The sequence below is a fragment of the Passer montanus genome, unplaced genomic scaffold (genome assembly GCF_014805655.1).
Source record: "Passer montanus isolate IOZ18808 unplaced genomic scaffold, ASM1480565v1 scaffold10, whole genome shotgun sequence".
NCBI classification, from domain to species: domain Eukaryota; kingdom Metazoa; phylum Chordata; class Aves; order Passeriformes; family Passeridae; genus Passer; species Passer montanus.
The window spans coordinates 24,103,404-24,131,057 of NW_024356505.1; the positions used below are offsets into that span (position 1 = coordinate 24,103,404).

A 27,654-nucleotide genomic window follows, 5' to 3' on the forward strand; every position below is an offset into this window, starting at 1 on the left:
TTTCATAGAGTACAACTGAACTGCACTTCATAAGCACAAGAGTAGACCTGTCTCCCTCGTAACTGATTTAAATTAATACTGGTCTGAAAATTAGGTTTCAAACACAACAGGGTGGAGATGTGAGTACAATAATGTTTTATTTTAATTGTATTCTGGATACTTCTGATTCAAACACACTTTTACCTAAAGAGGATGCTGTTCTGGTCTAGTGCATGTACATACATTTTGCAGCAAAGCTTTACTGCAACTTCAGTTAAATACTTTTAAAACTTCTCCTACAGAATTTTTTTAAGTATTTAAAATGTATTTATTATGGGTGACCTGCCCAGCTCAGGAAGAGTAATCATAGGTTATATGGTCTGAGGGAACAATCAGATTTTTATATTGCCTTAGGGCAGGAAACATACAGGTATGAAAGTACTACAGACATATTATGTGAAAGTGGCAGGACATGATGGATATAAAGATACCTGTGGACATGAGACTTATTTAGATGCTCAGTTCAGGATGAGATAAATCATGCATTAGATCCACTACCTGTGTTACCTATAGAAAACACAACCAGCATTTATTCCCTAGAACACAGACCAAAGCATTTCATGGAGTTACGCTCATCTGCATCCTGTGTCTGTGCTTATGATACTCGGGCAGTAGTACCTCTGCCACCCCACCCAACCTGAGAGCATGGAAGGACAAGATACCTGTGGGGCAGGAACCACATCGGTAGGAGCCTAGAGTGTTGTAGCACTGCACAGGTGGATCCTGTGAACACGGAGGATTAGGGAGGCTGCATTCATCTATATCAGCACTGCAGGCAGGGCTGCCAGGAGGGGACATCCAGCCAGCATCACAGATACAGTGGTACTTGGGCTGCCACAGAAAACATCACATTGCATGTTTAAGGCATTTGCAATAGTCAAGGAAAAAGGCAGGAGTTAATTTCATAAAATGACTTTGAAACTATAGCAAGAAAGCTTTCAGAGCATTACATGACTTGTATGTTTTGTTTTGTATGTTGCTTCAGCAGTTTTTTTCAGTCTATTTCTTCCTCTGGATTTACATTTTCAGATTATGGAAGCAACTCAGGTTCATTCATTATGTTCATAAAAGAAATCTATAATTTACCCCAAAGTTCCCAGAGAAAATAAGATCAATTATGAGCTGTACATAACCATAATTAAAAGTCATCAACTTGCTTTTTAACCAGGGCAAAGAGATCATTGTAAGCAAACTGAAATAATCTTGGCTGTTTTCTTTTAATCAAATTATTCAGTAGTCCATGCAATATGCAGCACTGACATTAAAATGCAAATACATGTTTTCTTTTAGGAAAACAGTTTTCTCTCTAGTAAACTTTACTAATGGCCAGATTTCAGCATTTATCTAGCTTTGGTCCAATTAAAGCTAATGGGAGCTTTATTGTTGATTGTCACAGGAGCAGACACTGTTAAACCAACACTGAATCCTTTTGAAAAGGTTTCTCAACAAAAAGTGGGCAGAAAATAAGTTATGAGTTTTGAAACTTCTAAAAATTAAGCAAAGAAATTATTTGATAGCAAAGCACAAAAAATATGTGCTGTGACTGGAATGGTGCATGGGCATACAGGAATATTAAGGAGCATAAGCTTGGCTGTGTGGTTTTGGAGGGCTGCTCTGAATGGAAATAGCCAAACCTGGCATGGTACATCTGTCCCTTTGGAATGGACACCCTGTACCCAGATTCTCACCCAAATGGAATGAGCTGGCTTGCTCCATAAGAACACTCAAGTGTGTGCTAGCATCCACCCACTGCAGATGCTTGGAAAGATTGGGCCTGGAGTCAGAGCCCACATCCCACTAACACTGAGAAGCACCAAAGATGAGCAGCAGCCACACAGTCACCATGCAGCCCCGGCAGCTTCCAGGCCTCTGGCACTAATGTGCTACTTTTCCCAGGAAAAATAAGATTCATGATGTTTGTCGTTCTCAGTCATCTAAGCAGTAAAATACTCTAGCAACTTAGAACTCCCAGTAAGAATATTATATTTCAAATAAGACTTCAACTTAGAAAAAAATTATTCCCAACCCCCTATGGATGTAGTAGTAGATCTAATACTGTGACAAGTACCTCTAACAAGACATAAGACATTTCTGATTCTTTCTGCCACCCTCGGTACAACAGAGAGGCTGTTATTTTGTGCAGTGGCCTTTCTTGTTGTTTTCAGCAGCAGTTTGTGCTATGCAGTTTTGTGATGCTCAGCAGAATTTGCTGCTTATTCATGCTGCGCCGTCTGCTGAGGGTTATACATTGCTCCTTACCCTGTTGGGCTGATCCCTTTCTTCATCTACACAGAGGCCATGCTCACAGAGCCTCTCAGATCCTTCCTGGCAGTCATCATACTTCGAGGCACAGTGATGCCCATAGGTTTCTGGAGTACAGGAGCAGCTAATAGTGAAAGTGGAAAGAAAAATCAAAATTTTGTCTTTCTACCACTGTTAAAGTTTGTTCATTTCCATTCTCCACTTTATGGGGTGTTTCTTACAAAATACATCTATTTACCTGTTATGACAATTCTGCTAATAATCATGCAGAGAGGCAAATCTCCTGTTCAGCAGAGACTCAAGAATCATTTAAGACTTGTGTATATTCATGACTGTCTGGCCATATGGAAGAATCTACAGCCTTTTGTTACATTCATAAGCACAAATCCAAAAAAAAAAGAAAAGTCTAACATAAGACTTAAATAGAACATGAGCATGGAAACCCCACTTCAGTCACAGAGCACCTAAACTTCCTTTTGCAGTTATGACCATCATATGATGCCATGGGCAGAAATGCCATGTCTGGCCTGCCCTAGAGAGCAGGGTACTTTTACTCCTACACCACAACAATGGACAGCTACGGTCTCAGCAGCACCTCAGCTTTTAGGGATGTGTGGTGGGCAAGAGGTGGCATTTGGAGTTGGTGGGGTAGGAGGAACAAAGCAGTGGGTTGAAAGAAGGTATTCTACTGGGAGGATCTGGTTTGAAAACTGCCGCATGCATCGATCACATTGTTATTTATAGGCAGAGCTTAGTTACAGCATTATACATATGCAGTGGAACTGAAATTGCGAACTTCTAAGCCATGGGATAATGTTTCCCTTTTCTCTGCCTCTCTATTTCCACATAGACAAAATGTGAGGATCTGAAATACAACTGAAACAGATATAAATGGCTGCCACATGCATCACATTGTTATTCATAGGGCAAGAGCTTAGTTACAGCATTATACATATGCAGTGGAACTGAAATTGCGAACTTCTAAGCCATGGGATAATGTTTCCCTTTTCTCTGGCTCTCTATTTCCACATACACAAAATGTGAGGATCTGAAATACAACTGAAACAGATATAAATGTACAGAAAACCTCCTGTCAGACCACTAGCTTCTCAATAAAATGACATTGAGACTCTTATTTGGATTCAAGTTATGTGCTGCGATGTCTGCAGCTTGCAGAGACATATGGCAGGTACACACCCTTCTTGGATTGCTTTTAAGCTGCCTAATGAAAATTGCTCTGTAAAAGCATTTCTCTGCAGAATTGGAATCAGGGTATTCCAGTGCAGGTGACCTGGACCTTGAAGCAATTTATATAAAATAAGCTGCTGCTGTCCCTTCCACCGTGTCACATGCTCAACTGAAATTGCAGTTTGATAAGCCAATTGCAGGTAACTAAGGAGTTCACCTAGGACAAGCAACCCACATGAACTTAGGCTTCAAAATCCCACAACAGCTTAATGCTTAACTGCAGTCTGCAGTGCAAGACAGTGTGTTCATTATTGAAGCAGAACAGCACCTTCCCATCAGTGCAGCAGCTCAGCCTGGCAAGCACAGAAGCAACAGGTCAGGGAACCAGATGACTTTTATATGTCTAAAGTACATTCAGAGCTTCATGCTCATCTTCAAAGGACACAACAAGGCAATGTGACCATCTGCAAAGGAGGAGAACAATGGCACTGTCTCCTGTCTACTCTGGCAAAGATTAATCTGCTACCCCTCTGAAGTTTCTCATAGAAGAGCTTCCAGAAGTAGGTCACACTGCAAGGCACTTCAGCCAAAGTGTGATGCACTGCTGCTTGGCACTGCCGTGGCTCCATCACATGACTCATGGCATGTTGTGATGAGGCCCCTGTTATTTTGGTTGTGGCACAGAAGCCTGATAGACTTAGGGACTTTCACAGCCTTTCATCCAACTGATACAATGTTCCCTTAAGATTCTGATTGAGGAAGATGTTTCTGATACCTGCTCTTTTCCCTCATATTTCAGCTTTCCTAAGTCACAGGAAATCCATGCAGATAAATAATATAAACAAGGGGTGAATACTGCATTATGCTCCATTTCATGGTACCTAATCCAGTATTTCCAATCACCTGGTATTATCTCTGCAGGCTATGGAAAGTCAGATATTACCCTTTTCTTTCCCTGCAGTCCACAATGGTGTATATAACTATGCCAGAACATTAGTGGGGTGACCTGGATTGTTGAGCCCCAGAAATCTTAGCAGAAATGTCCTCACAGTTGCTGAAAAGAGATGTCATGTTCTGCCTGGGAATGGATTTAGCATCTGAGGAGCACTCAGAAATAAGACAATAAGGTAGACTAAAGATAGTACAACGGACTTGGGAAGGGACTATGTAATAATCCTGAGTGTGTGACGCAAAAGCAGTAATATTAAGGTTTCAATGACTTATGAAGAGATCTTAGTTCATTCCATGAAGCACTGATTCAGCAAGTACCAAAGAGGGCAAGCAGTACACCAGGGAAGAACCTGTGGAATCGTGACTGTATTAACACAATGACAATGCTTGCAAGAATAGCAGACCTTAAACCTTAATTTAGTCACACACCTGTAGCTCTCTGAACACAATAAGAAACAAACAAAGGCAGAGTGCTTTGTTGTTTTCTTGACAAATATGTGTTGCAGACAAGCTAGAAACATCCTTTAAAATAAAATTAAAGCTTACAGGAAACATCACACAGCAGTGACACCTCAGCAGACTCTGTGTTAATGCTGAAGCATGAGGAGCACTACAGGAGAACTTCCTTTGTTTGAGGTTCTTCCAAGAACTGACAAAGCACTATAAACCAGTGTTACATTAAGCAAGTATTTGTGGGGGCTAAGATTTCTATGCTGAAGCAGGAGACAAAATAGTTTGCAGAAAACTGTGGCATGCTCTCCAGCGTGTGTGTTCCCATTGCACAGGGGTAGCTTTGTATTATATGTGAGAGTTATTTATTTAGCAGATTATTTGACATTTTGGAGAATGAGACACAAAATGTTCAGGCTGGCTTGCTCTGTAAGCAAAAGCATGTTTCCTAAGGAGCTGGGCACAGCCAGAGAGGAATATGCTCCAGAAGCCTCATGTGTGTGGGGCCCAGCACACAGGCAGCCCAGGCACCCCCTTGGTTGCAGACAGCACTTCTCCCTTTCTGCCTGGCAGCGCTGTGCATTCCTTGCTCTGCTGCTGTCTCAGCAGTGCCTTTGTTTTTGGAGGGGATGAAGGCATTTCACAGAACTGTTTCTGATTTCACAGAATATTCTGAGCCAGAAGGGACCCACAAGGATCATCAAGTCCAAGCCTTAGTGAATGGGCTGCATGGGGATTGGACCCATTATCTTGATGTTATTAGCACCCTGCTCTGGCCAAACGAGTGTGCTGGGAATGCCAGTGATCAAGGGTGATCACCTCCTTCATCTCCCTTTGATCTCAAGGGGTAGGTGATAGCAGAGGGGTGATAAGGTGGCTGTGCTCTGTGGGCATGTTGGTGAGTGCTGGTTACTGCCCAGCATGGGCCTCTCACTGCCCCAGCTACACCCCATGGTGCAGGAAATTTCCATTAAAGCAGCTGCACCTACAGCAGGGGGCTGGGTCACTGGAGCCAGTCCTCAATTTGCAGCCTTCTCCCCAGCATGGCTGTGTGATGGATCTGGTTCCTGCTGCTCCTCTGGTGCCAAAGCAGACAAAGGCTTTGGAGGCCTTTCTGTGTCTGCAGTGGGCTCAGTGTACAGTGCAGTAAGGATTTTACTTGTTCCCAGACTGCAAGGGATTATAGTGCAGAGATATTAAATAGACTTAATTCTAGAGCTCGTGCTGCAGGCATGATATGGGGTACAAAAATAGCAGAGTATTCTACACGGGATATTTGTGGCTAGTTTTGAGAAGTTACCTGTAGCTGCCTGGCGTGTTCACACAAGTGGCTCCATTCTGGCAGCCTAATGCTGTTCCAGCAAAAATCTGGCATTCATTAACATCCTCTGAGCACAGGGGGCCCTAAGATGAAATAGAAAACCAGTTTATTTTCCAAATAACTGAAAAATGAAGCAAACCATGGACCCAATGTTTAATATAGTTTTCAAAGATATACAAACCATGGGCTGTTATCAACACAGATTCTCTTATGAAACACAATAACAAAACTTCATTTTTCAGCTGTGTTTCTGTGACCCTTGCTATCAGTCAGATGGGGATAAAACATCTCAGATGTAGAAAACATGTGAACAGCACATTTTTGCCAACCCCTCACTTTCTAACTAGAAAAAGACTCAGAAAATTTTCTTATAAACTGTTTCTATCAGAAAGCCCATAGATTTTGACCCAAATCTTGCTGGGATAACTTTTAAGTTTAAACCCTTTGAGAAGAAGATATAACATTCCCATCTCTGGTGCACATAATAGCACCATTAAAGTATTTTCTAGTCTCTGGATTTAAAAAATTCAGAATGGCACTGATTATTTACACCCCCAGTTTGTCATACTTAAGACTGAATAACTATCCATCCCTTCCCCCAGCCTGTCGCTATCCTTGTGTAAGGTCAACAGCAAGGCATGCAGTCCAGTTCAGTGCTCAGCAAAATCCAGACTAATTCTCTGCAGTGGGAACTGCCAAGAATCACTGACTTCATGGGCTACTGCCTGCATGTCACAGTGCAGGGTATGGCCCAATGCTTTGGGCTTCTTTTTTTACACATATATATTGGTATTGTTGAAAAGCAAACAACCAATGAGTGATACTGCTGCTCTGCTGCTCAGTGTACCTCACTCTGCCCTGAGCAGCCTGAAATGCTGTGCTGCAAGGCAGTCACACTGAGCTAGATGCAGACTGACAGCTGAAATGCACACTCTGCAGTCCAGGCTAAAGACTCACCTGCCAGTTGTTGGGACAGAGGCAAAAGAAACCATCCAGTGAGTTTACACAGGTCCCTGAGTTCTTACAGGGGTTACTACTGCAGGCTCTCCTCTGGATGTTCTGAAATGCCAGGAAAGAGTAGAAAATGAGATTTCTGTTTAGCTGGTGCTCCATTAGCATTAATTTTCAAGACAAACCTTCTTTTTTCTCTTCCCCCAAATTCTTTCTTGAACTGCCCTCCAATTTTTTTCAGCAAGGTTGAGTTGTAAATGTTTTGAGCTATTTCAGTTATCCCTGTACAAAATAATAATGCTGTGATTGCTCATAGACAGAATGGCCAAGCACTAGGATGAGAAAAGACCTGTAAAAATTAAATATTAATAGAGACTGTTCTTCAGCAGCAGACTGAGAGTCTAGATGGAAGGTTATCTTGTCTTTTTGATTCCATGGATATTTCATCTGACAATTGTTTTTACTGGCACTTGTAAGTGAGGCTTGTCACAAGTTCAGTGGAGAAGCAGGTGACAGCTGAAACTCAGTCAGTTCCGGTACAATAAAAATCCAGTTTGAGTTTCTGGTCTTTATCTTGACAGACCAGTGAAGGAAAAGTTTACTTCTCCTTGGTATCTACTTGTTGTTCTTGAATGCACAACTGTTTTTCTGATAAGAAATGCAGTCTCCTACACAGCTTATATTTTGTAAGAAAGCATATCACCTCCTCCACAAATCTTGGTGTTTTTTTTTACCTTCTGTTACCAAAATAAAGTTTTCCTGAGGAATGCATGAGAGGAAAGAAATAATTTAGCTGTTTAATCATTGAAACCTCACTTTATTTACTTGGGGCTGAGATTTTCTTTTCTGATCTCTAGTTTGCTTCCCATTTACTTACCTGCTGTAAGCTTTGAAGTTTGTTATCGAGAGTCAGGATCTGCAAAAGAAATGTGAATTACATTGTGCTTAGTATGAGAGTAACCACAGAGGTACTTGCTGGATACTAGTAAATTCACAAAATACTTTCCTCTGAGAAAAGAGAATAGCTGGTACGTGAAACCAGATGACAGTCACATTCAAATGAGGCCCCATTCACTGAGATTTTGGTGGGTTTGGCTGTTCAGAAAATGAGATTTTAAATATGTCCCAGCTTGGATCCACAAGGCAAGACTCTGACTTGAGAAGATTATTCAGGTGCTGAAAACTGAGATTGTGAATATTCCTGTGGGACTGCTCAGGTCCTCACATGTGTGACAAGGATGGAGGTCTGGGACAGAGCACTGAAAGCCAGGAAAAGGGTCTCCACATCTCAGTGGGTTGTAACCACAAACAGCAAGCTGACACTGAATCAGAATGTGATGGATACTTATTGGCCCAATTTCCCTACAGAAGGTCTCTTACACTATAAAAATATTTTCCTATAAGGAAGTTGTGGAAACACTGTAACAAAAGACACTTAAATCAGGCAATCATTTAAAAACTTGTTCATGGAAAAAAAAATAATTCAGGAGCAGGGAAGTGACAAAACTATTGCATTGGTCTTATCTTTCCACCAACAAAAGACGCTTAAATCAGTCAATCATTTAAAAACTTGTTCACGGAAAAAAAAAATTCAGGAGCAGGGAAGTGACAAAACTATTGCATTGGTCTTATCTTTCCACTGCAAACCCCTATAGCCCATTTCCCTATGGAATGGGATGTCTGTGTAACAACTATGAAAACATATATGGTCCATTTCCAGAATTTATTCACAAATATTAGAGGACATAGTCAATACAGATCCTGACAGTGAACAAAGAAGAATCAGTGACTGGAAATTTTGGGGGGATTTACAGAAATATTTCCATTGTCTATAGAGTTACTGAATAAGTATCTCAAAATCAAACACAGACTCCAGGCTGATATTAAATAGGGACTCTGCTCCAGTTCCCTAAACTGGGTGCAGAAATACTAAAATTAATCAGATTGTTTAATATTAGTGTGAGGAATGGAAATGTGGGAATGCTGGAGGAGGATAACATGAAGGTATGGCTCACCTTGGAGGTCAGCAGAGTAATCTGCTGGGATACATTCTGCAAAGCACCACTGGCTTTTTTAAGTTCTTGAATCTCCGTGCTACTCTCTCTAACCTAAAGTTAAACAACAGAGATAATGTGAAACAAACTTTGACTTTTCAAAAGCTTAGGAAAGTTTAGTCCTTGCATAACGTTACTATTATAAAGTCCATTTAAATACAGAGAGTTCTACTACATACACAATTTAACCTTTTCATTATTTTTAGTGATGACACGATTACTTTACAAGTCTGCAATGGCTTACTTTCATATTAGACTGCTGATATAGATAATATAAAATAAAATACAGAATGCATCAAACACTTGTGAAAACAATTTAACTATTAATATGTAGAAAATGAAAATATATTAAGGGAAAATAACTACATCACCTGACTAAAAAGTTCTGAAAGGTCTTCTTCATTAATTTTTACTTTCCCCAGTGGTCCAGTTCTAAATTCAATATTTTTGCTGGAGCCAGCATAGAACACTAAATTACCCTGCTCAGAGGATAAACGAGGCCTGTTGTGTATTGGAAAAAGAAGAAAAAAAAAAAAGATAATTTAGTCACACATATCTGCCAAAGAGTAAGTAAAATAGAGCTGTAGTAAAGCCATTCCATATCCATTACCAGCACTTATGGGCCATCATACCAAGAAACGCATTTGCAAGCAATGGTACTTACTGCTCATCATAAGTGGCTCTTTTCTGCCTCTTTTTTTCATGGTGGTTTGGGTCACAGCTCAATCCAGTAAGTAATAACAGCACGACCACGAGCAGAGGAGCTGGAGGAGCCCAAAGCATTGCTCTCCTCCAGCTGTCCTGTGATTGAAGTGAAACTCCAGTGCTGTTGTGGGCTGTTGTGAGCCCAGGTGCCCTTTGCTCTCACACAGCTCCTTGTTCACAAGGTGCCCATTCTGCTGCCTTGTCTTGCAAGGGTGAACTTTATCTTGGATACCTTAATTAAAGATTGACAACATGCAAATCCCCTAGACATTAAATGCATTTTTCTCCTTTTGTCTTTTGGTTTCAGCAGCTTTGAGAGATCATTAAATGGAATCTGCCTGTACTTTATCACTCTGTCTTTGCCCTTTGTACAGCTGAGCACCCCTGTGTCCCTGAGCACCTTGTAATCTGCAGAAAGTGCTCTCCCACGTGCTGCATCACAGGAGCGAAGGAGAGATTATTTGGCAGCACTAAAGGACCTAAATTGTTACCAAAAAATCCCCTACCCCAGATGTAAAACCCACAGTGGCTGGCAAGGAATATTTGTATTGAAAGAGAAGCTTCCAGTCAGTAATTTACTGGGCAGATGACACAAACAAGCCAGCAGTACTGAACAGCATGCCATGGATTACAACAGCAAGTACAATTTTAACCAAATACAGTTGCTCTGACTCAAGGGTGATTCAATCCCCAGAAGCTGAAACTCAGGCTGTTGCTGCTGAAAGCCATGAGAGATTCCATGTCCCATCTCCCATTTGCTTTTGCCAGAGTCTCCATGTTTCCTTTGCACAAGACTTTGCTGTGCTTTGTTTTTCCTGCTTAGAGGAGCTCTGTGTGTGTTTTCTTTCCTCATGCTAGGAGCTCCCTGACATCCAGGTCCACCACCATTTTCCTTTTTGCTTAGTAGACATGTTATTCAGGTGCTCACATTTCAAAACTCTACTGAGAAGAATAGCAACAGTTGTAGCTGCTCTTGCTTGTAGGTAACACCAGCATCCCTTAAGCACCAGACCCTCCTGGAAGCCATGGAGCTCCTGCACTTCCTAACCCCACACAGTCTTTCTTTCTGCTCCAGTTTGTACTTGTCACCTACAGATGTCCCACACATATGTGGAGCCTTCCCTGGAGCTGGGGCATTGAATGAACTCTACAACTTTCACAGATGGAAGCATTATGAGCTCAAAAGAACCTGGTAAGAAATTGAATGTGGTGACAAAAAATATTAATGTCATCTCAAAAAGAAACAGATACACACTAAGGAAACGAATGTGAAGTCAAGGCAGCTGGTGTTTGTGGTGCTGCCACAGATCATGGGATCTTCACTGTGAATACCACAGAGTCTTAGGCTGTATCAGCTGTATCCCACCATTTTCCCAAAAACTAGATTTGTATTATATTTTATTATCTGTGTTTTCATGAACTCACCTTGGAATTCAGAACAGCACCAGCCTGCTGACCATGTCTCTTGTGCTCCCACTGGCTGTGATGCAGGAAACCCAGCAGTCACTGCTGCTGCTGAGGGATCTGGAAGGGCAGTGGTGAAGCTCCTCCTGAGCCCACGGGACACAGCCCTTCCCATGTACCTACTGGTGAGGAAGGAGAAGGGCAGCTCTGTGTATGTTCACCTGCTATGCAGCAGGGAGTCTATCAGCTGTTCCTGCCAGAACAGAGAAACATAAGGAAAATTTTCCATGTGATGTCCTTTACCAACATGAGGGACAATATTTCCATAAAAATGCAGAATTGTGTTGTAGGAAATATGACTGCTCCATTCAACCCACATGAGCTATGTTTTTTTATATCAACTGAGAATCTGTCCCTCCACCTTTTTTATATTTACCATTATGCTTTTTGCTCTGAAACCTCTGTTCATGAATAGGACAGTATAGACAAATTATCAATATTTCTGTCTAGTTGACCAGACACCTTCTGCCTCTGGGTATCCTGGCACTGTCCATTAACATTCTTCCTGTCGATTTTGAAGTCTGTCTGGTGGGGATTTTTTTTCTCTTTTTGTTTTGATTTTCTTTTTGTTTTAACAGTTTGCTGTCAATTGGATGTCAGCTTGAATAAACTCTGGGCCAACTACAGCTGCACTCCATAGCAGGCTGGCTGAATGTCTGAATCCTGCAACTCCATGAACTTGCTTTCCCAAAGTCCATTGTATGCTGACAGTTTCCATCCTAGCCTTCAGCTGTGGCTCACAAAATCCTTCCTTTCCTCCCTTCATTTCTTTGGCATGCTGATCATGCACTGCCCCTGTCTGCTGCCTGTCAGCCTTTGATTCAGGCTTCTCTTTCCAACCAACTCCAATAAACCAATAATCAGTGAGCAGTAAACCATTAAGGATGAAGACAAGACTGGGTAATGCAAGGAACAAGAAGAAATTCACCTTCTCTTCCTGCAGGCTTTATAGCTTAGAAAATGGTTGGCCTGAGGACCAGATGATTTTGACTATGCACTGATTATAGGATGGAAAGAGAGGGCTGGATACCCACCTATTTGCATGACACACTATTTTCCACTTCATTAGACCTTCCAGATTTTAGTTAATTTAGTCTTTATTCCTAGTGAATGCACCTCAGGCTGGCCAAATTGAGAAATCTATAAACCTTCTTGAGGAGAGAAGTAGGTCCACACCTTCTAATTTTACTGTAATATATTGAATTGAGACATCATTTTTGGAGGAACATGATGGAAAACATACAAAATTCTGGCACAAGAATAGGGGCTGTTCTTCCTAATAAGAAGAGCTGGCATGAACCTCTCCTCCTGGGACAGGTCATTCATTACCTCCCTAAGATGAAGGCTCAGAAAACAGCTCTAAAGAGCATAGGTTGTGTGCAGATTTGGCAAGAGCAATGGAGTGTTTGTCTCTAATTCTGGTTGAAGTTCATCCTGTACTAGCAGGGACTACAATTTACCACCATCTTGTGTAGCTGTGTGAAATGAAATGGTGGTATTCCTCTATTTCTCCAGCAGTACGTGCCTGCAATGCAAAGATGTTGGTGTAAAAGACAAGAGTTGATTAAATCATGGTCAAAAATTCAACACACATTAATTGCCCCTAGGAAGTAACTCAAACGCATGGACATGATGAGAATTTTTGACAATGTTACCTGTTTAAATGAAGGAAGAGCAGCCACGGGTGTGAATTCAAACCTGTTTAATTTTTTTAATGGAAGACTAAAAACTAATCCTTTTTTTTTTTCCTCCCTACAGATGCAAAAAAGAAGAAAATCCCTGCTATTCAATGTTATCACTTATATATTTGCAAATAATTATAAATCCAGTCCATTGCTGGTTAAATAACAAGTGCAGCACATTTACAGAAGTCTTCCCCCAGCTGTCCTCATATCTCCCAGTACTTCTGTCTTCACTTCCCTGGATCCTCCTTCATCTTTCCTCCCTCTAATAATACTCACACTCTAGAGTTCAAAAGTGACACACAACATATGAAGTCATTTGTTGCCTCCATATAACTGTGCAAATTCATGGTGTAAACCCAGCTCCATATTGAACTCAGTATTTCCCATGTGTCCCTACAGCTCTCAGACAGCCAAGCACAAAGTTGGCAGCAGGCCCTGATCAGAAACCATGGGGTTTACATCAAACATGGGTGACTCTGAAAAGTAACATTCCCCTTGCTGTTCCTTACCTATAAGCACCTATCATCAGTCTTTCCCTCTCTTCATGAGTGTCTTGAGAGTTTTATGGCCACAGCACCTTCCCCAGGGGCTGCAGCAGCTGCAACCCTCCATTTCTCACACCCCTCCTTAAGGATTTCTTTTTCTTTTCAGCATTCTGCCCTCTGCCACCTGTTTAAGATTCTGCTTCTTCAACACAGTTGATGAACTTCATAAGTTAACTGCTAATGAAGTTAAACTACCCGGCCAGGAAATTGAGTTTTGCAGTTTTTAATAACAAATGACAAAGATAAGAGTCTTGATTTAGTTAAGTACTTAAGCTGAAATGGATCTACTGTCCAAATTCTCCCTGGATTCCTTTATCACAAGTAAGATTTAACACATTAGTTTTTTACTTTCCTTACGAGACTTTTATTTTAGTTCTTCTGTCTTTCTGGTTTTTCTTCCTGAATACTGTTGTTTCTATAAATCACTTTGATGCTTCCTATTCTCCATTTCATTCTTTTTTGCAATTAGGTTATTGAAAAGCTTCCAGTCGGTTGTATTGGCTTTATTCTTTTCTATTGATTATTCCAGTCCTTTTAACACATTCCAATTGCTTTAATATCCACTAGAGTTAGTTTTAGGGACTTCCATTTCCATAGCCACCCTTCTTCACTAATAACCCTAAAGCCATGAATGGACCTGGCTGCACAACCTCCCTCAGATTCATTTTGTTCCATACTGCTGGCTTTCACCAGGCAGCTCAGCCCAAGCTATGTCTGTAAAGCATTTGCTGTGTCCTGAGGCTGTGCTTACAAGTACTGGCAATCTGTCACCATACAAAATAAGCAATAAGAGTCATCATCCTGGGTTAGAAAAGATGTCTCCAGGTCAGTGGATCATCCAGGTCACTCTCCAACAGTGGCCAAAAGCAGATAGGAAATGTAGGGTACACAAAGGGGGGGAGCATATACAGTACCTCCCTTTGTGCTCTCTTGGCCTCCAGTTATTTGCAGCTCAGAACTTCTTCAGTCCGAAATCTACTTACTCAGTACTCTCAGAGGATTTTTCTTAAATGAACTTGTCCAATCTTCTTCTTCTCCACAAGCTTCACCTTATAACACATGTGCAAAGAATGAGTAATGCCATATATTACTTGTGGTCAATATACAGTGAAAATGCCTATAAAAATATTAATTCTGAGAAGAATCCCGTTTTAAGTGTATTATTTATAAACAGAATGAGATTTGTTTATTTTTAAAAATATATATGGGCAAACATTTGAACTAATCAAAACTATTTATTGCTATCTACATATGAGAAAATATATCAGTACCATCAACATTCTTTGCTTCCAAGTGCCAGGTGGCAATTTAAAAATATTTGAATTAGAACAGCCCAGTGCATGGACAAAAGCAAAAGACAAACATGCTCTCACTGAAGCTGGGATTTCAGAATGTATGCCTGCATCTAAAATCAGAGACACTCCTCCCTGGAGGAGATTTCAGGAACTTTTTTTCTGCAATTTCCCAAATCCTAGTGAAGGGCATCCAACCAGACTGGCCATCTGACATGCAACGACTCTCTCACTAAAAGTGTTGTGTTCCAGTTGATTTAAACCCCTCCTACTCTGTTCCTTGTTTCACCAGAGCTCTTACCTGAGAAGGTTCCTCATCCAGCCTCCTCCCACTGTCAACAGGACCAGGTGGAGGAAAGTCAAAGAGAACAATCCAGTTGTCTTGCCTTCACAGATGGCTACCTGGCCCTCTTGGGCCCCTATTTATTTTCTTTAATGGCTATATAAATTGCCCAAAATTTACAATCTACTAAAGACAAAAATAACACAAATCTTATCCTGCTCTTCACAATAACATTTAAATTGGCACACTATCACTATTCAGTATTTCATAAACTTCCCCTAATGAGGTTGTAACAGTACAATACTTGTATGTGCACAGGCAAGGGGAAAATGGCTACTGGAATTAATTTTAGGCTCTATGTCTACTTTTTCATGGTTTCACATTATTTTTCCTTGGTTATTTCTTTGATCAGTTCAATTTTATACAATATTTACATAAGACTGCTCAGAAATGCTAGTGCTCTGAAACAATTATTACTTAATCTCCTCTAAATCCTTACTCATATGTCATATTCTTTAAATAACATGCAGAAAAAATATAACACTTAAGTGGTTATAAACACATAGAAGACAAAATATATTAAACTGCTAAGGAAAAGAAATATAATTCAGTATTTATGCAAGAATTCGTGTTAAACTTTAGTATGATCAGCAAGAAGAGGAGCCAAAGGACGAGCTGAGAATTGAATAATTCATCCTTGAGATGCAACAAATATTTTCTAAATTTTTCACTTGTTTTAGAAATGTGTGACTACTGCTAAAACACATTGTAGTCATTGAAGCATTGGGCCTGTTCAGATTTCTATTGAAATGTCTCTGTCAAAATCAACATGGCTTTCTCCTTGTTTAAATTTAAGAAATAGCTATCACCAATCAGTGTTTTCCCAGACTGTAATACAGAGATTCCTGAAAATCCTTATAATTCTCCTATCAGTCAAAAGTGACATAAAAAAGGCTCTGGGCAGGAGCCTTACATTCACTGCATGGAAGGATGCACCTCCACTTTAAGCACCAAAAACTATCAAATTCACTGTGTTAAAAAAATTGTATTTTATTATTTTTGCCACTAGACAAGTTTCTTCATGAGTATAGGGAAACCCCAGACTAACTCAGTTAAAAACTAGCTGGTATAGGTTAGATTTCTGTACATCAATCTGCAAGCTTCAAAAATTACTATATAAACATAACACCACCAAATAGAACAGCCTTTTTCTCAGTGGAAATGCTCAAATTTAAGAGAACTCAGATAATTAAATGTAATTGAGATGTGCAAATGAATGAGGCACAAAATGAAAAATCAGATTCTGGGAATCTCCCTCCCTTTCCAAAGCTGTTTTTCAGATTTTACTTCTTTCAGTTGCTTTTGTAATCACATTTCATTGCTGTGAAAATGCTTAAGCCGTAAGTTGCAAAGTACAGCAATGATGTACACTGCAAAGTACCTGGGATTAGAAGACTGCTTGGAAAAGGAAGCAACATGATCATCAAGTGAGGTCAAGCAGGTACAACCCAACAGAACTCAGTAAACCAGTCTATTAATAACAAACCAAGGGGATAAGCAGCAGTCACTCAATTTAGCTGCACCAGTATTACACGGTTAGCAGGGGTAAAATACACAAATATGTATTTACAACTCTGAATGATTTAATTTTTTTTTCCTTCAGAAACAGCTCAAATTGGCAAACAGATTCAGTCTTCACAATCACATTGAATTAAAATTCACTATCCATATGTAACAGGCTCTGTATTACTGCATCAGTTTTAGGTGAAGCTAGGCACATTTCAACTTAGACTTCAACACTGCTAACTTACAAGTGGCATATAAAACATTAATTTATGTTCTACACATAAAGGAATTGAAGATTAATTATTAATAGTAATATTTTCCAAATATTACTGCAGTGAAGCAGAATGAATAGACTACATGAATTAGCAGAAGGAAATTCCAATTTATATACCAGATTTATATCCTTTGTTTTCATACCAATGTTTGGAACATATCAGGTAGCAATAGATCTTCAAACTACCATATTTCTCCCAAGAACAAAACCATACAGCTATTAGTTATTGATCAGGCTGATAAATCTACACAATAACCATTGTGGGTATAGGTAACCACGGTTCACTGTCAAAACAACACCTGCTCTTTGCAGTTTAGTAGCCAGCACAGCATTACTTTTTTGCCATTTCAGTACTACAAGTGACCAGGTGAGAACAGAGGCCAACCTCATCCTTCTCTAAGGCTTTATCCAGAGCACTTTCAGGAGAAACCATTTCCATATCTCTTTCACAGCTGGAACAGCCCAGGTGGTCAGTATGCTCCTGGAGAATCAGACAGGCTGAAGCAGGTCTTTTCTTGGTTTAACAGTCCACAAGCAACATGCAAATCAAGACTGAAGAAGAAATGCAGGACCTAGCATAAGATAAAGCTGTGTGAATTTATCTACATAAATTTCTTTTTAAATTGTTTTCAGGACTACAGCAGATGAAAATAGTTATACTATCTCTACAGCAGCTTTGCTCTCTGTGGTCTTCACTTTCTACTGCACTACCAAACCCAGATGGAACATACCAAGACTGTTCCTATGTCATCCCATGGATGAGGGGAAGAGGAGGAAGAAAACTCATTCATTTTTAGGAGTGGCAACTTTAGCTCACTGCTTAGGTGCACAGGAACTATGATCAGCTACAAAATCTTTCTGTCTTCTGGCACATAATCTCCCTAAGGATGCTTACTAAATATCATCTCATCTCTTCCTCATTCAAGCTGTTTTTAACCAAGATAGCAATGGGAAAATCCCAAGGGAAGAAGAGTACATGCTCCTTTAGAAGGCTTTCAGTTTTCCCATCATTTTCTCTATTATTTCAGAGGTACTGAACCCACAAGACTTGATTACAAACCCACCGAGTCCAGCTCTATGAGGCACTGTGCAGCAGTGGCTTCACCTCAACATAAACTCCTAACCCCAGTACTACCAACAAGATTTGTGAAGAAATTTTCAGAAGAAGCCCATATAGTTTTTCTCCAGTTCTTATGTCACAGGAACCTAAACATGGAACTTAATTTTTTTTTATGTCTTTTACATATAGGTCTTCGGTAAGGGGCAATGATCTTATCCTGAATAATATGAGAAGAGAAACAGGGAAGTTATTGTCAGGCCTGTGATAATCTTGAAATATTTTCATTCAGCTGCAACTAAATAAATCATTCCAGACAAATACAGTTGGGTTTTAGAATCCTACAAGTATTTAAAGAAGATGAGACAATCATAAATAACAACACTACATCTTAAAAATTGTATATAAAATACTGAATTTATTAGTTTCATGAGCTAAAAAACACATAAAAATTTCAGATCATATATACAGTAAGTCTTCTCAGAATGGATCACTTATGTTTAAAGATGAAGACATTTTACACTTGATCGATTTACACTTGATAGAACTTGATCTCTGCAGCTAACTGAAACAGCTTTGACACAGTTTCTCACACTACTGAGAAAATGGTTTTAAGATAAAAAAATAAATAAAGTAAAATAAAATAATCTTATTGTTCTCATTGAAGTATTTGCATGTCCTGCTATTTTTCATTCTACAAACTAAAAATGACATTTAAATAAAGCAATTAAGTCCTGCAAACTGCCATTTAAATAAAACACCTATACAGTTTAAATCCATAATGAATTCAAGTTATTAAAATATATCAAAATTGTTCAGCAAAATGTCTGGACAAGTATCTTGATAAGCTCTGGTATTTGTCCAGGTTCCATCAGTTTTCTCCTAAAAGATGGAAGTATTTTCTGTCAGCAGTCCATATACATCAGTTTCAGGTTCTAAATTATTCAAGAAGAATGGAGATCAATTTTGCCACCACGTGTACGTTGAGGCTGTTTCCAAGAAGACGATAGCATTGCTTGACTGTTACCTTTTCAGGAAAACCTAAAACAAAAACATATAGTGCAACATCACTAGTCTTGGTTTGTTCCTACTTTTTAGTCTTTTTTTTTTTCAGTGAACATTTCTTAGTGCAGTTATCACCGATTGCAGCAGGATTCACCCTCCCTCAGTTCCCCCCACAATTCACAAGGTTACAAAACTAATTCACAACAAATTCATTGGATTTATATCAGTTCCTCTATTATCAATACTGCCATCTCTAAGGTTTCACAAGAAGCTTCAAAACATTCCTCTGTTGTGTAACTATTGCTGATCTACCATCCCTTCAGAGAGCCCAAAACATCCAGCAGTCTCAGGGAGGGGCAGCAGCACTAAATCCCTGCACAACTGCTACTCTAGATAACATCCACAGAAGAACACAACCACAGCAGAAAGAAAATGTGACACTTCTGCAGATGGACTAAACTGCATTTCTCCATAAGCTTTATATTGTACTTCCCACATGATCCCCTCTAACAGCTCAGGCAAATCCCAAGTCTCCCAGTGCAAGATACCACCCATTAACGATGGGTGATTAAACGATGAGCAACGCTTATTCAGTGAGTGACCAAGCAGTTGAACAATTTTCCGTGTAATTCAATGCTGACCCCATTAAACACACTCAGATATACAGACAGCATCAGAAATGTCCTTCCCATAGGAAGTGCATGGTCTGGCAGAAAGGAGAGGCAGTAACAATGACACCAGCCCAGGTATTGTGAAAGGGCTGTGCTGTGTACTGACTAGCAAGCTCCTGAGAGTGAAGCAGTTTCAAGCAGCCAGTTGGTCTGGTCTGTCCCTGTTTGCACTCTTACCTTACTCCAACTGTGAGGTAAAGTACATTTGCTTCATCCTGAGTGAAAGATGAACAGCAGTGGTGACTTAACTGTTAGGGTCATATAGTAAACTGCTGAAACCTGGCCACAGTCAATTATTTCATCATTCCCTAAGAAGAAACACCTAACTTTGACTCAGAGGTCATCACCACCCCAATTAGCTCAGATGCACAAGCACACTGTGATTACAAGTATTGATATGTATGCTCTGAAATTTTCACAGCTCTTCAGAAAAAATTCTGTTCCAGAGAGAGCTCAGGAGAGAATGTGGCTGGACAGTTACTGAGCCAAAGGAGGCTCTGAGGAGGAGGTGGTGTCTGGGAGGAGTTGTTCCATCCCTCTCTGCCAGTTACTAATGCCTCGAATGTGGACTGCTTTGGTAAACACATCTTCTGCCAGCTCCATCCACTCTGCCCAGCTTCCTGGCACATTTGGGCAACTGTTCTTCTGTCTTTGGAACAATCACTTGCACTCCCACACACACTTCCTTAGATGGAGTTTTCACATTCCATCAATGGATAAGGTAAAGAATAAAGGCATTTTAAAAGCATACATGAAAATAAGTATGTATTTATGCACACACACACACGCACTTACAGCCCAAGAAGCCTATCTGAATCTTGAAAATGTCAAAATTTCTCCTTCTACCTTTTGGCAACCAAAAGCCAAGAATTAATTTCCAGAACTCATGATTTCCTTTATCCCAAGCCTCCTCCCTCTGACTGTTAACATTGTTTTGCACTTTCTATCTTCTTGGCTCCAGAGTAGCCTACATCAGAAGGTCAGATTCAACAACTTCCAGTATGCTGGCACTTGCTGCACAGCTCTCACTGTAGCATTTATGTCACACACAGTACCTGAGGACACTGAGATCTTAACAGCATGTACTTCCCCACCATGCTGGCTTTTGTTTCCTAAAAGCTTGCATGCATTGCTAATAAGAAAAATGGAAAACACATCCTGACATCACTCGCATGAAAGCAGGTCACAGGTGCAAGAACGCTCTGTTCACTTTTAATGATATTGCTGTGGGACCCACCAGAGTGACTATGACAAATGACTGCAGTATTTCATTGAACTATAATGCAATTACTATTTATACATTTTGATGTTAAAAGCACAAATAAATCTGGTCATGTTAAGAATGAACAATGACTTTAACTCTGGACCTCACATATTAGAAAAGGCCATCAACTTCTTAAAATGCAGAACCATTTAGACAATCACGTTTCTTCTGATGATACTGTAGCTGCACTAGTAACAGCATCTGTTACAAAGCTGCTGACAGTCTGTTCACATAGTTTTCAGCTTATAGTTTCCTCAGTTTCTTCAGTTTCTTGGACCAATAACATATTTACAGTGGGTACAATTCCAAGCTTCCAGGTTTTGAAAATTTCAGCCTAAATGTTGCTGTCACTACAGAACACAGTAGCAGAGAACTTATAACACATTTTGCTCTGAAAATACCATATTTCACAATAATTACTTGAAGCTTGGCATGGCAGAAATGCTGTCAGGGCAACACCCTTTGCTGCAGCCATAAATATATCCACATTCAAAAAAAACCCAAAAAAACCCAGAGTTTGCAAATTCTCAAAGGAAACTGAGATTACAGTACCTAAATTCATTAAAGATTTCTATCAGCCTAGAGTCAAATAACACTTTTTAAAGCAAAAAGTGGGAGAAGTTCTAAACACAAAGAAATGTCAGACTTGTGACTCAGTGCAGGGGAAATGCATGTTCTGCCTATGACTCAGGAGTATATGGCAGAGGAAACCACTGAATGAGAGAGAGGCTTGCTTTATGTGTCATCAAAGCTGGAAAAGCAGTGGAAGGGAACTGCAAGAAATGTAAAACAGTTATAATACTAACTGCCATAATTATGACAAAATGGTACTCTCCTCTGAGAGGCAGAATCCCAAATGACAAGACAGGTCTGCTAAATGAACACATTGTACATGGTGATGATCTGGATGATCCTCAAATTCTGAAGCCTGACTTGTCTTTAGAGTTCAGTTATGGTTTGCAAAAATACTGAACCTCACAGGTGTCTCTGCAGATGAGCTCTGAACAGAAAGCACGGTATCACTCCAAGCACTATGAAATTATAAAAGTTAGGTTTCGTGAACTGCTCACCCCAAAGTAATGGAGTCTTCCAAACATAAATCTCTCCATTGTCTCTGTTCTCCCTTTGTAAAATACAAGCAACATTAACCCTATTGCACCTCTCAGTAATGTTGCAGAGCTAATAGTGGAAAAACTCCAGGTGAATTTAAAAAAAGAGAAAATGGGCAATTTTGTGCTCAAAAGAGACCTTGAGCAGCATGATAAGCCTATACAAACCCAATCCAGCTCTGTTAAGCTCAAGTATCTTGACATCAGCCTACATGAATATGAAACAGAGCTGTGCTAAGAGGCAAATAGAACAGATCCATTAAAGAAGAGAGGCTATGAAAAAACATTGTATGTTGATATGTAACAATACAGCACACACTTGCAAATACTCATGAACATGTAAGCTTAGTGCTGGCAATTCTAGTTTCACAGTGCAACCTTGATAATGTTCTCCAAATGTAGCAATTTTGAATAGAACAAGTAATAAATTAAAAAAACCCCAAACTAAAACTGTGAAAGAAAGAAATACATAGAAACAAGGCACATTTCTCAGAACTCTAAGTCACTGAGGAAGTCAAAGCAAAATATAACAAATTACTCAAGGTCAGTGATGTCTTATTTTTTGAGCAATCTGGTCTAGTGGAAGGGGGTTGGAAATAGATCATCTTTAAGGTCTCTTCAAACACAAACCCTTCCATGATTCCCTGGATGCTTTTGTTGCTGAGTGACAATAAATTGATCTGATGTGATGTCAGTAGGACAGTTTCTTAGCAGATAGTAACAGCTACATTTTCACGCTTGCCCTTTTTTACAAGGAGAATTCTGATGACTTTACTTCAGGTTTAATTCTTGTTGATGTGTATCCAGTGTACTGATACTGCTGAGTCTTGTTCCTTGACTCCTTCTTCAAAAAAACAACCACATAGAAAATGAAGTACCTGACCAAGGGCTGCCCCTTCTAGAAAACAGAGATAGCTTAATAGATTTGTTACTCCTCAACAAAGAACTATCTGTACCATCTGAAATTCCCTGTCAGCAGCTGTAAATGTGTGGAAGGGAGAGCAAGCAGCTCAAACACTGAGAACCACAACAGACTTCCTAAGCTAGCAGGATATGTTGATTTACCACAGTTGTGAGTAACACTGGCTGTTGAATAAATAGTTTCAACTTTAAACAAAGGTATTCCTTCATGCACTTCACTAACAGAGCATTTTGCAAGACAAAACCTTCTTCTTAGCTTAGGAAGATAAACCTCATCACAGGCTGGCTCTTACAAAACATGAAAAAAAAAAACCTAGTGGAAATGTAGAGAAATTCAAAGTTAGCCAAACAACAAGAATCAATCAATCATAAGAACTGAGTGGTCTGAAAAGAACGCAAAATAAAAAGATTAGATTAGTACCATGAAAAAAACACATTGGCATTTCTGAAGAATAATGCAGAAGTGTGTATTTTGCAGCACATACCAAATTCCAAAGGGAATCCATGAAGATTTGCTATTTCTCTTGGAGTAAAGTACCTCAGTTTTAATGTTGACAATTTCATAAGCTTCTCTTCTTCTGATAACTCGTCAATGTGTTTAAACACAGATTCAAGCTATGAAGAATAGCAAAACCAAGAAATGTGACTGATGCAGGCCAAATATGTAAAATTTACAGGCACATCTTAATGGAATATTTCCTTAATCATCAAAATGACAAGGACAATAGCATGTTTTGCTTGAAAGGGTCATTTGCATTCTGGTTTTGCAGCAAACATCTCAACACATGGATTTGCAAGAAAGAAATCAATGTTGCCATGAGGACATTCATAATTTCCTTCTCCAGTTCCAAGCTACCAATACTTAATGGGGCAATCAAAGAGCATACATTTGTTAAAGACAAAGGACAGTGACTCAGTATAACTCAATAACAGACCATTCATACAAATTAAGTTGCGTGGATGCAGCTGTTTTAATACTCTCGCTCTGAGATTATCCTGAATTCCAGAGCTGCATTCCTCTTATGCTTAGAAATGCCCTATAATATTAGTGAATAGCACAGAAGTGCAGGAGGAAGGGCTTGTGTACAACACAGGCTTTGTGAAAAGTATCTCTGAATGCTGATTAACCAGAACATTTATTACCTTCCCCAATGCCCAAATACTACTTGGTCATGAACTTATTCTACTATTCTATCAATAGCAGAACTTTTCAAAATACTCTTTGCAAACAAATAATAATTTTGAAATTCAAAAATGTTACGCATCTGACAATATCTATTGAATTATATGCATACAAACAACAGCCCTTGATTCATAACACTGTACTTCAGGTTCTCCATAGAACTAGTATTTTTTAAGGTTTTCACATACCTCTGTGAAACCTCTGTATGACATGACAGATAAAAATAATAGCAAGTTATGTTCTCCTTACAGAGAGACACAGATATTTCGGTCTAAACAAACTCCTGTCTAGGAACACAAACTGGAAACTCAGTTGCCATAAAATGTACATTTAAAGTATTATTTTTTTATAACATTCAGAATAACAAATGAGAAGACAGAAAAAAACCCAAGCTTTGAAACAAGTCTCAAGTTTTAAAACAAGTCATTCCAAAATGTTAGACTACACACTTACCTGTACATCTACTGCTGTCTGCAGAACTGAGCCGGTCCCTTCTACATAGTGTCCATACCTTAAAAACAACAACAATCTTAAATTAACATTTTCACTGTATTTCATGGCATTGACAATTGCAAAGGTGCAGGGAGGTTACTGAGGTTTCTTTCCCTTGATGAACAAACAGCCTCTTGGATAGATAAAGCAGAAAGCCTTGTTATAAATGCTGTTAACCCCTGGAGTGCAGTACCCTCTGAATGTGCTCTCTGGGGATGGGTCTGTCCTCAGTGCTCAAGAGTTTAGCCACACTAGTGTCTTATACATGGCAAATACAAAGGCAAGGAATTCAAGCATAGGACCACCAAAAAAACTCCCATCCATATTGCCTAAACCAATTTTACATTAGGGCAAAATGTGTGAAAGGTCAAATAGTCCCACGGCTTCAAATTAGTGATCCTTATTAAAAGGAGGACCACTAGTGTGAGCCTTCAGTTTTCATGTCAAAGCATTAGGAACAAAGTGCTTCAGTCAGGTTTAATTTCTGGTTGCTTGTGGATTTTCCACTGAAGGAAGGGTGATGGCCAGGCATCCATGCAGAGCAGTAGAAGAAAGAAAGAAAGAAGAAAAAAAATCTAAATCCAAGTAAACCGTAAGTAAACTTGCATACTGAAACCTGTGATAGCTGTTCTGCATGCTTTGTAGTTGATTGCTTAACAACATGTTTACTCAGTAGCCTCTTCAATGCTATCATTTAAATATAATTATGGGCTTTCAGAAACATGCTCTGTTGGTCTAACTATGGCAGTTTGAACATTCTGAACAGAAAGAGAGTGAGTCAAGACAACAGATGGCTTTGCCCTGTGGAAGAACTTCAGAAGATTCCCTGCATTAGAGGGATGTGGTCTGCATCAATTGTTAACAGACACTATTCTCTAGTTTTATCTGTACAACTGTAAGGACAATTATAAAGGTCTTTTGTTCCACTTGGGACCCATTCCTAAAGCATGGCACAAGTTATGTTTCAAGCCTCTCTAATCCCACAGTGAATAAAAGAACACTTTCCGTTCAGCACAGACACAATGACCCAGCATGGCTCAATCTTCAGTACTCCATTCTCGGCTGAAAAAGACACAATTAGTTCTGCCAGAGCAGCACTCATTCAAAAAAGTGGTTACAAATCTTCCTCAGGATCAGAACACCTAAACACTGTTACAGATTAAATACACATGGAATCTGTTTTGTAAATACATCATCTTTAATTGGTTTAATCTTTAATTCTGCAAATTCCCTAACACAAAGTTTAACAATGTAACACACACACTGAGGAATCCTCATCCTTTTCCTCTTATAAAGCATCTGGTAATGTTTCAGCTTAATATAACTGAGCCAAAATGAATAAATGGGGTAAAATTCAGAGTGGTATTGAAGTGTTTTATTGGAAAAAATAAATATTCCTGTCTAAATAACTGGCACTAGGGTACAGAACTCCTCCCCCACCCAAAAAAAATCCAGTTGGTGTCTGTGTGCATTGAAGTCTGTGTGTGTGAGCGTGTGTGTGTTGGTTTTTTAATACAAATGTGGGCATACGGCTAATGTAGTGTTAGCTGGATTGTTATTTATAATTATTGAAGGTGCTGACTACAGAAAAGTTAACATTCCTACCTTAGACCTGGAACATAATTAAATTTTGTCACAGTAAAAAAAATGATGTATTGATTTTCTGACAAGATTCATTACAAGTTACAATGAAAGAAGCTGGCTTAAGAAATTACAGTCTTCAATTTTCATCTGATTCAAGATTCCCCGCCTCTTTTATTTCTGTAAGGTTTAAAAAAAAATCTTTTCATTTCATACATGTATTTTTTCTGGGTATATTGTGTTGTATATTATGACTGGCAAAAAGTAATTTACACAAAGTGAGAAATCTCTACTGTAATTGATATTTGCTCTATTTTGAAATGTATTGCTTCTGTTGTCAACAACATATCAAAATTTAAAGTATGTCCGGAACAACTACATCTAGAGAAGTTAGATATGTTTTTCATTTTCTCTGTCCTTTAAAATACTCAACTTCCTTTCAAAACTTCAGCCACCACAAACACACTCCAAAGAGAAAGCATGGTGTTGGTAGTCTCACAGAACTCAGCAATCATTCACTAAGTGCCCAGGAAATCAGTGTCAGAAGGGCACACAGAATTACCTGCTTGATCTCTCATGCATTACATTTTGTTTTAACTCCACCAAAGCTTTTCAAAAGATGTACTGGTATAGCAAAAATCACTGAGGAACTATCTGTGTTTGAGGTCCCTGAATTAGAAAGGACTAGAGAAGGCATACCCAGATTATTTCCATCATGTGAATGTTGCTAGAAATACCTGAAAACCAAAGAGAAAAGAGGGAGATTTTTCTCAAAACTGATGGTCAGTGCAATTTACAAGACAGACACCAGACAGGCACAGCAGCAGAGGGATTCTCTGTACTACCAGGAGTGCTGTTCCACCCTATTCAGGGGTCTTTTTCCTAGGTCTCATGCTTCAGAGAAATATAAAAACAAGAACATCTGGAACAGATACAGCAGGGACTTATTTTTGGCCTCAGAAAGTGACTTTAATGAGATGTAATTATAAACCTTCCCTTAATGCAGAGCTGTAAATGAGATGATTACACTGAGAAGCATGTTGGCAATCTACCTTCCCAAAGGCTCTTGAAAAACAGACCAAAGATGGTAAATCAGACAGAACTACCACCACAACTACCTCCATAGGAGCAGAGGGATAAGAGTCACCTTCCCTGGTGTCAGATTACCCACCCTAGGTACAGAGACTTGATCTTAACTACCCAGGAGCCTCCTTCAGTGTGATTTTGATAAACATGACCACAAACTACTATGACATATTCTAGTGTAACCACAAGTGGCCAATTACTTTCAATGACACTTAAGGCATACAGAAAACACATCAGACACCATTCTGGCTAAGG

At 39.4% G+C, this 27,654-nt stretch overlaps 2 protein-coding genes across 3 annotated transcripts in view; both read right to left on the reverse strand.

Annotated features, from left to right (window-relative positions):
- Nucleotides 1-10,077, reverse strand: part of CUBN (cubilin) — a 144,847-nt gene extending 134,770 nt beyond the window's left edge. Inside the window, exons 1-8 of the mRNA XM_039710573.1 lie at nucleotides 9,881-10,077; nucleotides 9,588-9,717; nucleotides 9,178-9,270; nucleotides 8,040-8,078; nucleotides 7,169-7,270; nucleotides 6,191-6,294; nucleotides 2,299-2,425; nucleotides 702-870 (exon numbers count right to left, since the gene is read on the reverse strand). Coding sequence (XP_039566507.1) covers nucleotides 702-870; nucleotides 2,299-2,425; nucleotides 6,191-6,294; nucleotides 7,169-7,270; nucleotides 8,040-8,078; nucleotides 9,178-9,270; nucleotides 9,588-9,717; nucleotides 9,881-9,999 — 883 coding nt within the window. The 5' untranslated portion in view covers nucleotides 10,000-10,077. The remainder of the gene's footprint in view (nucleotides 1-701; nucleotides 871-2,298; nucleotides 2,426-6,190; nucleotides 6,295-7,168; nucleotides 7,271-8,039; nucleotides 8,079-9,177; nucleotides 9,271-9,587; nucleotides 9,718-9,880) is intronic.
- Nucleotides 10,078-18,478: 8,401 nt separating this feature from the next.
- TRDMT1 (tRNA aspartic acid methyltransferase 1) overlaps nucleotides 18,479-27,654 on the reverse strand; it is a 29,610-nt gene continuing 20,434 nt past the window's right edge. For both annotated transcript variants that reach the window (XM_039712007.1, XM_039712017.1), the window contains exons 9-11: nucleotides 24,694-24,751; nucleotides 23,543-23,672; nucleotides 18,479-19,128 (exon numbers count right to left, since the gene is read on the reverse strand). In XM_039712007.1, coding sequence (XP_039567941.1) covers nucleotides 19,028-19,128; nucleotides 23,543-23,672; nucleotides 24,694-24,751 — 289 coding nt within the window. In that variant the 3' untranslated portion in view covers nucleotides 18,479-19,027. The remainder of the gene's footprint in view (nucleotides 19,129-23,542; nucleotides 23,673-24,693; nucleotides 24,752-27,654) is intronic.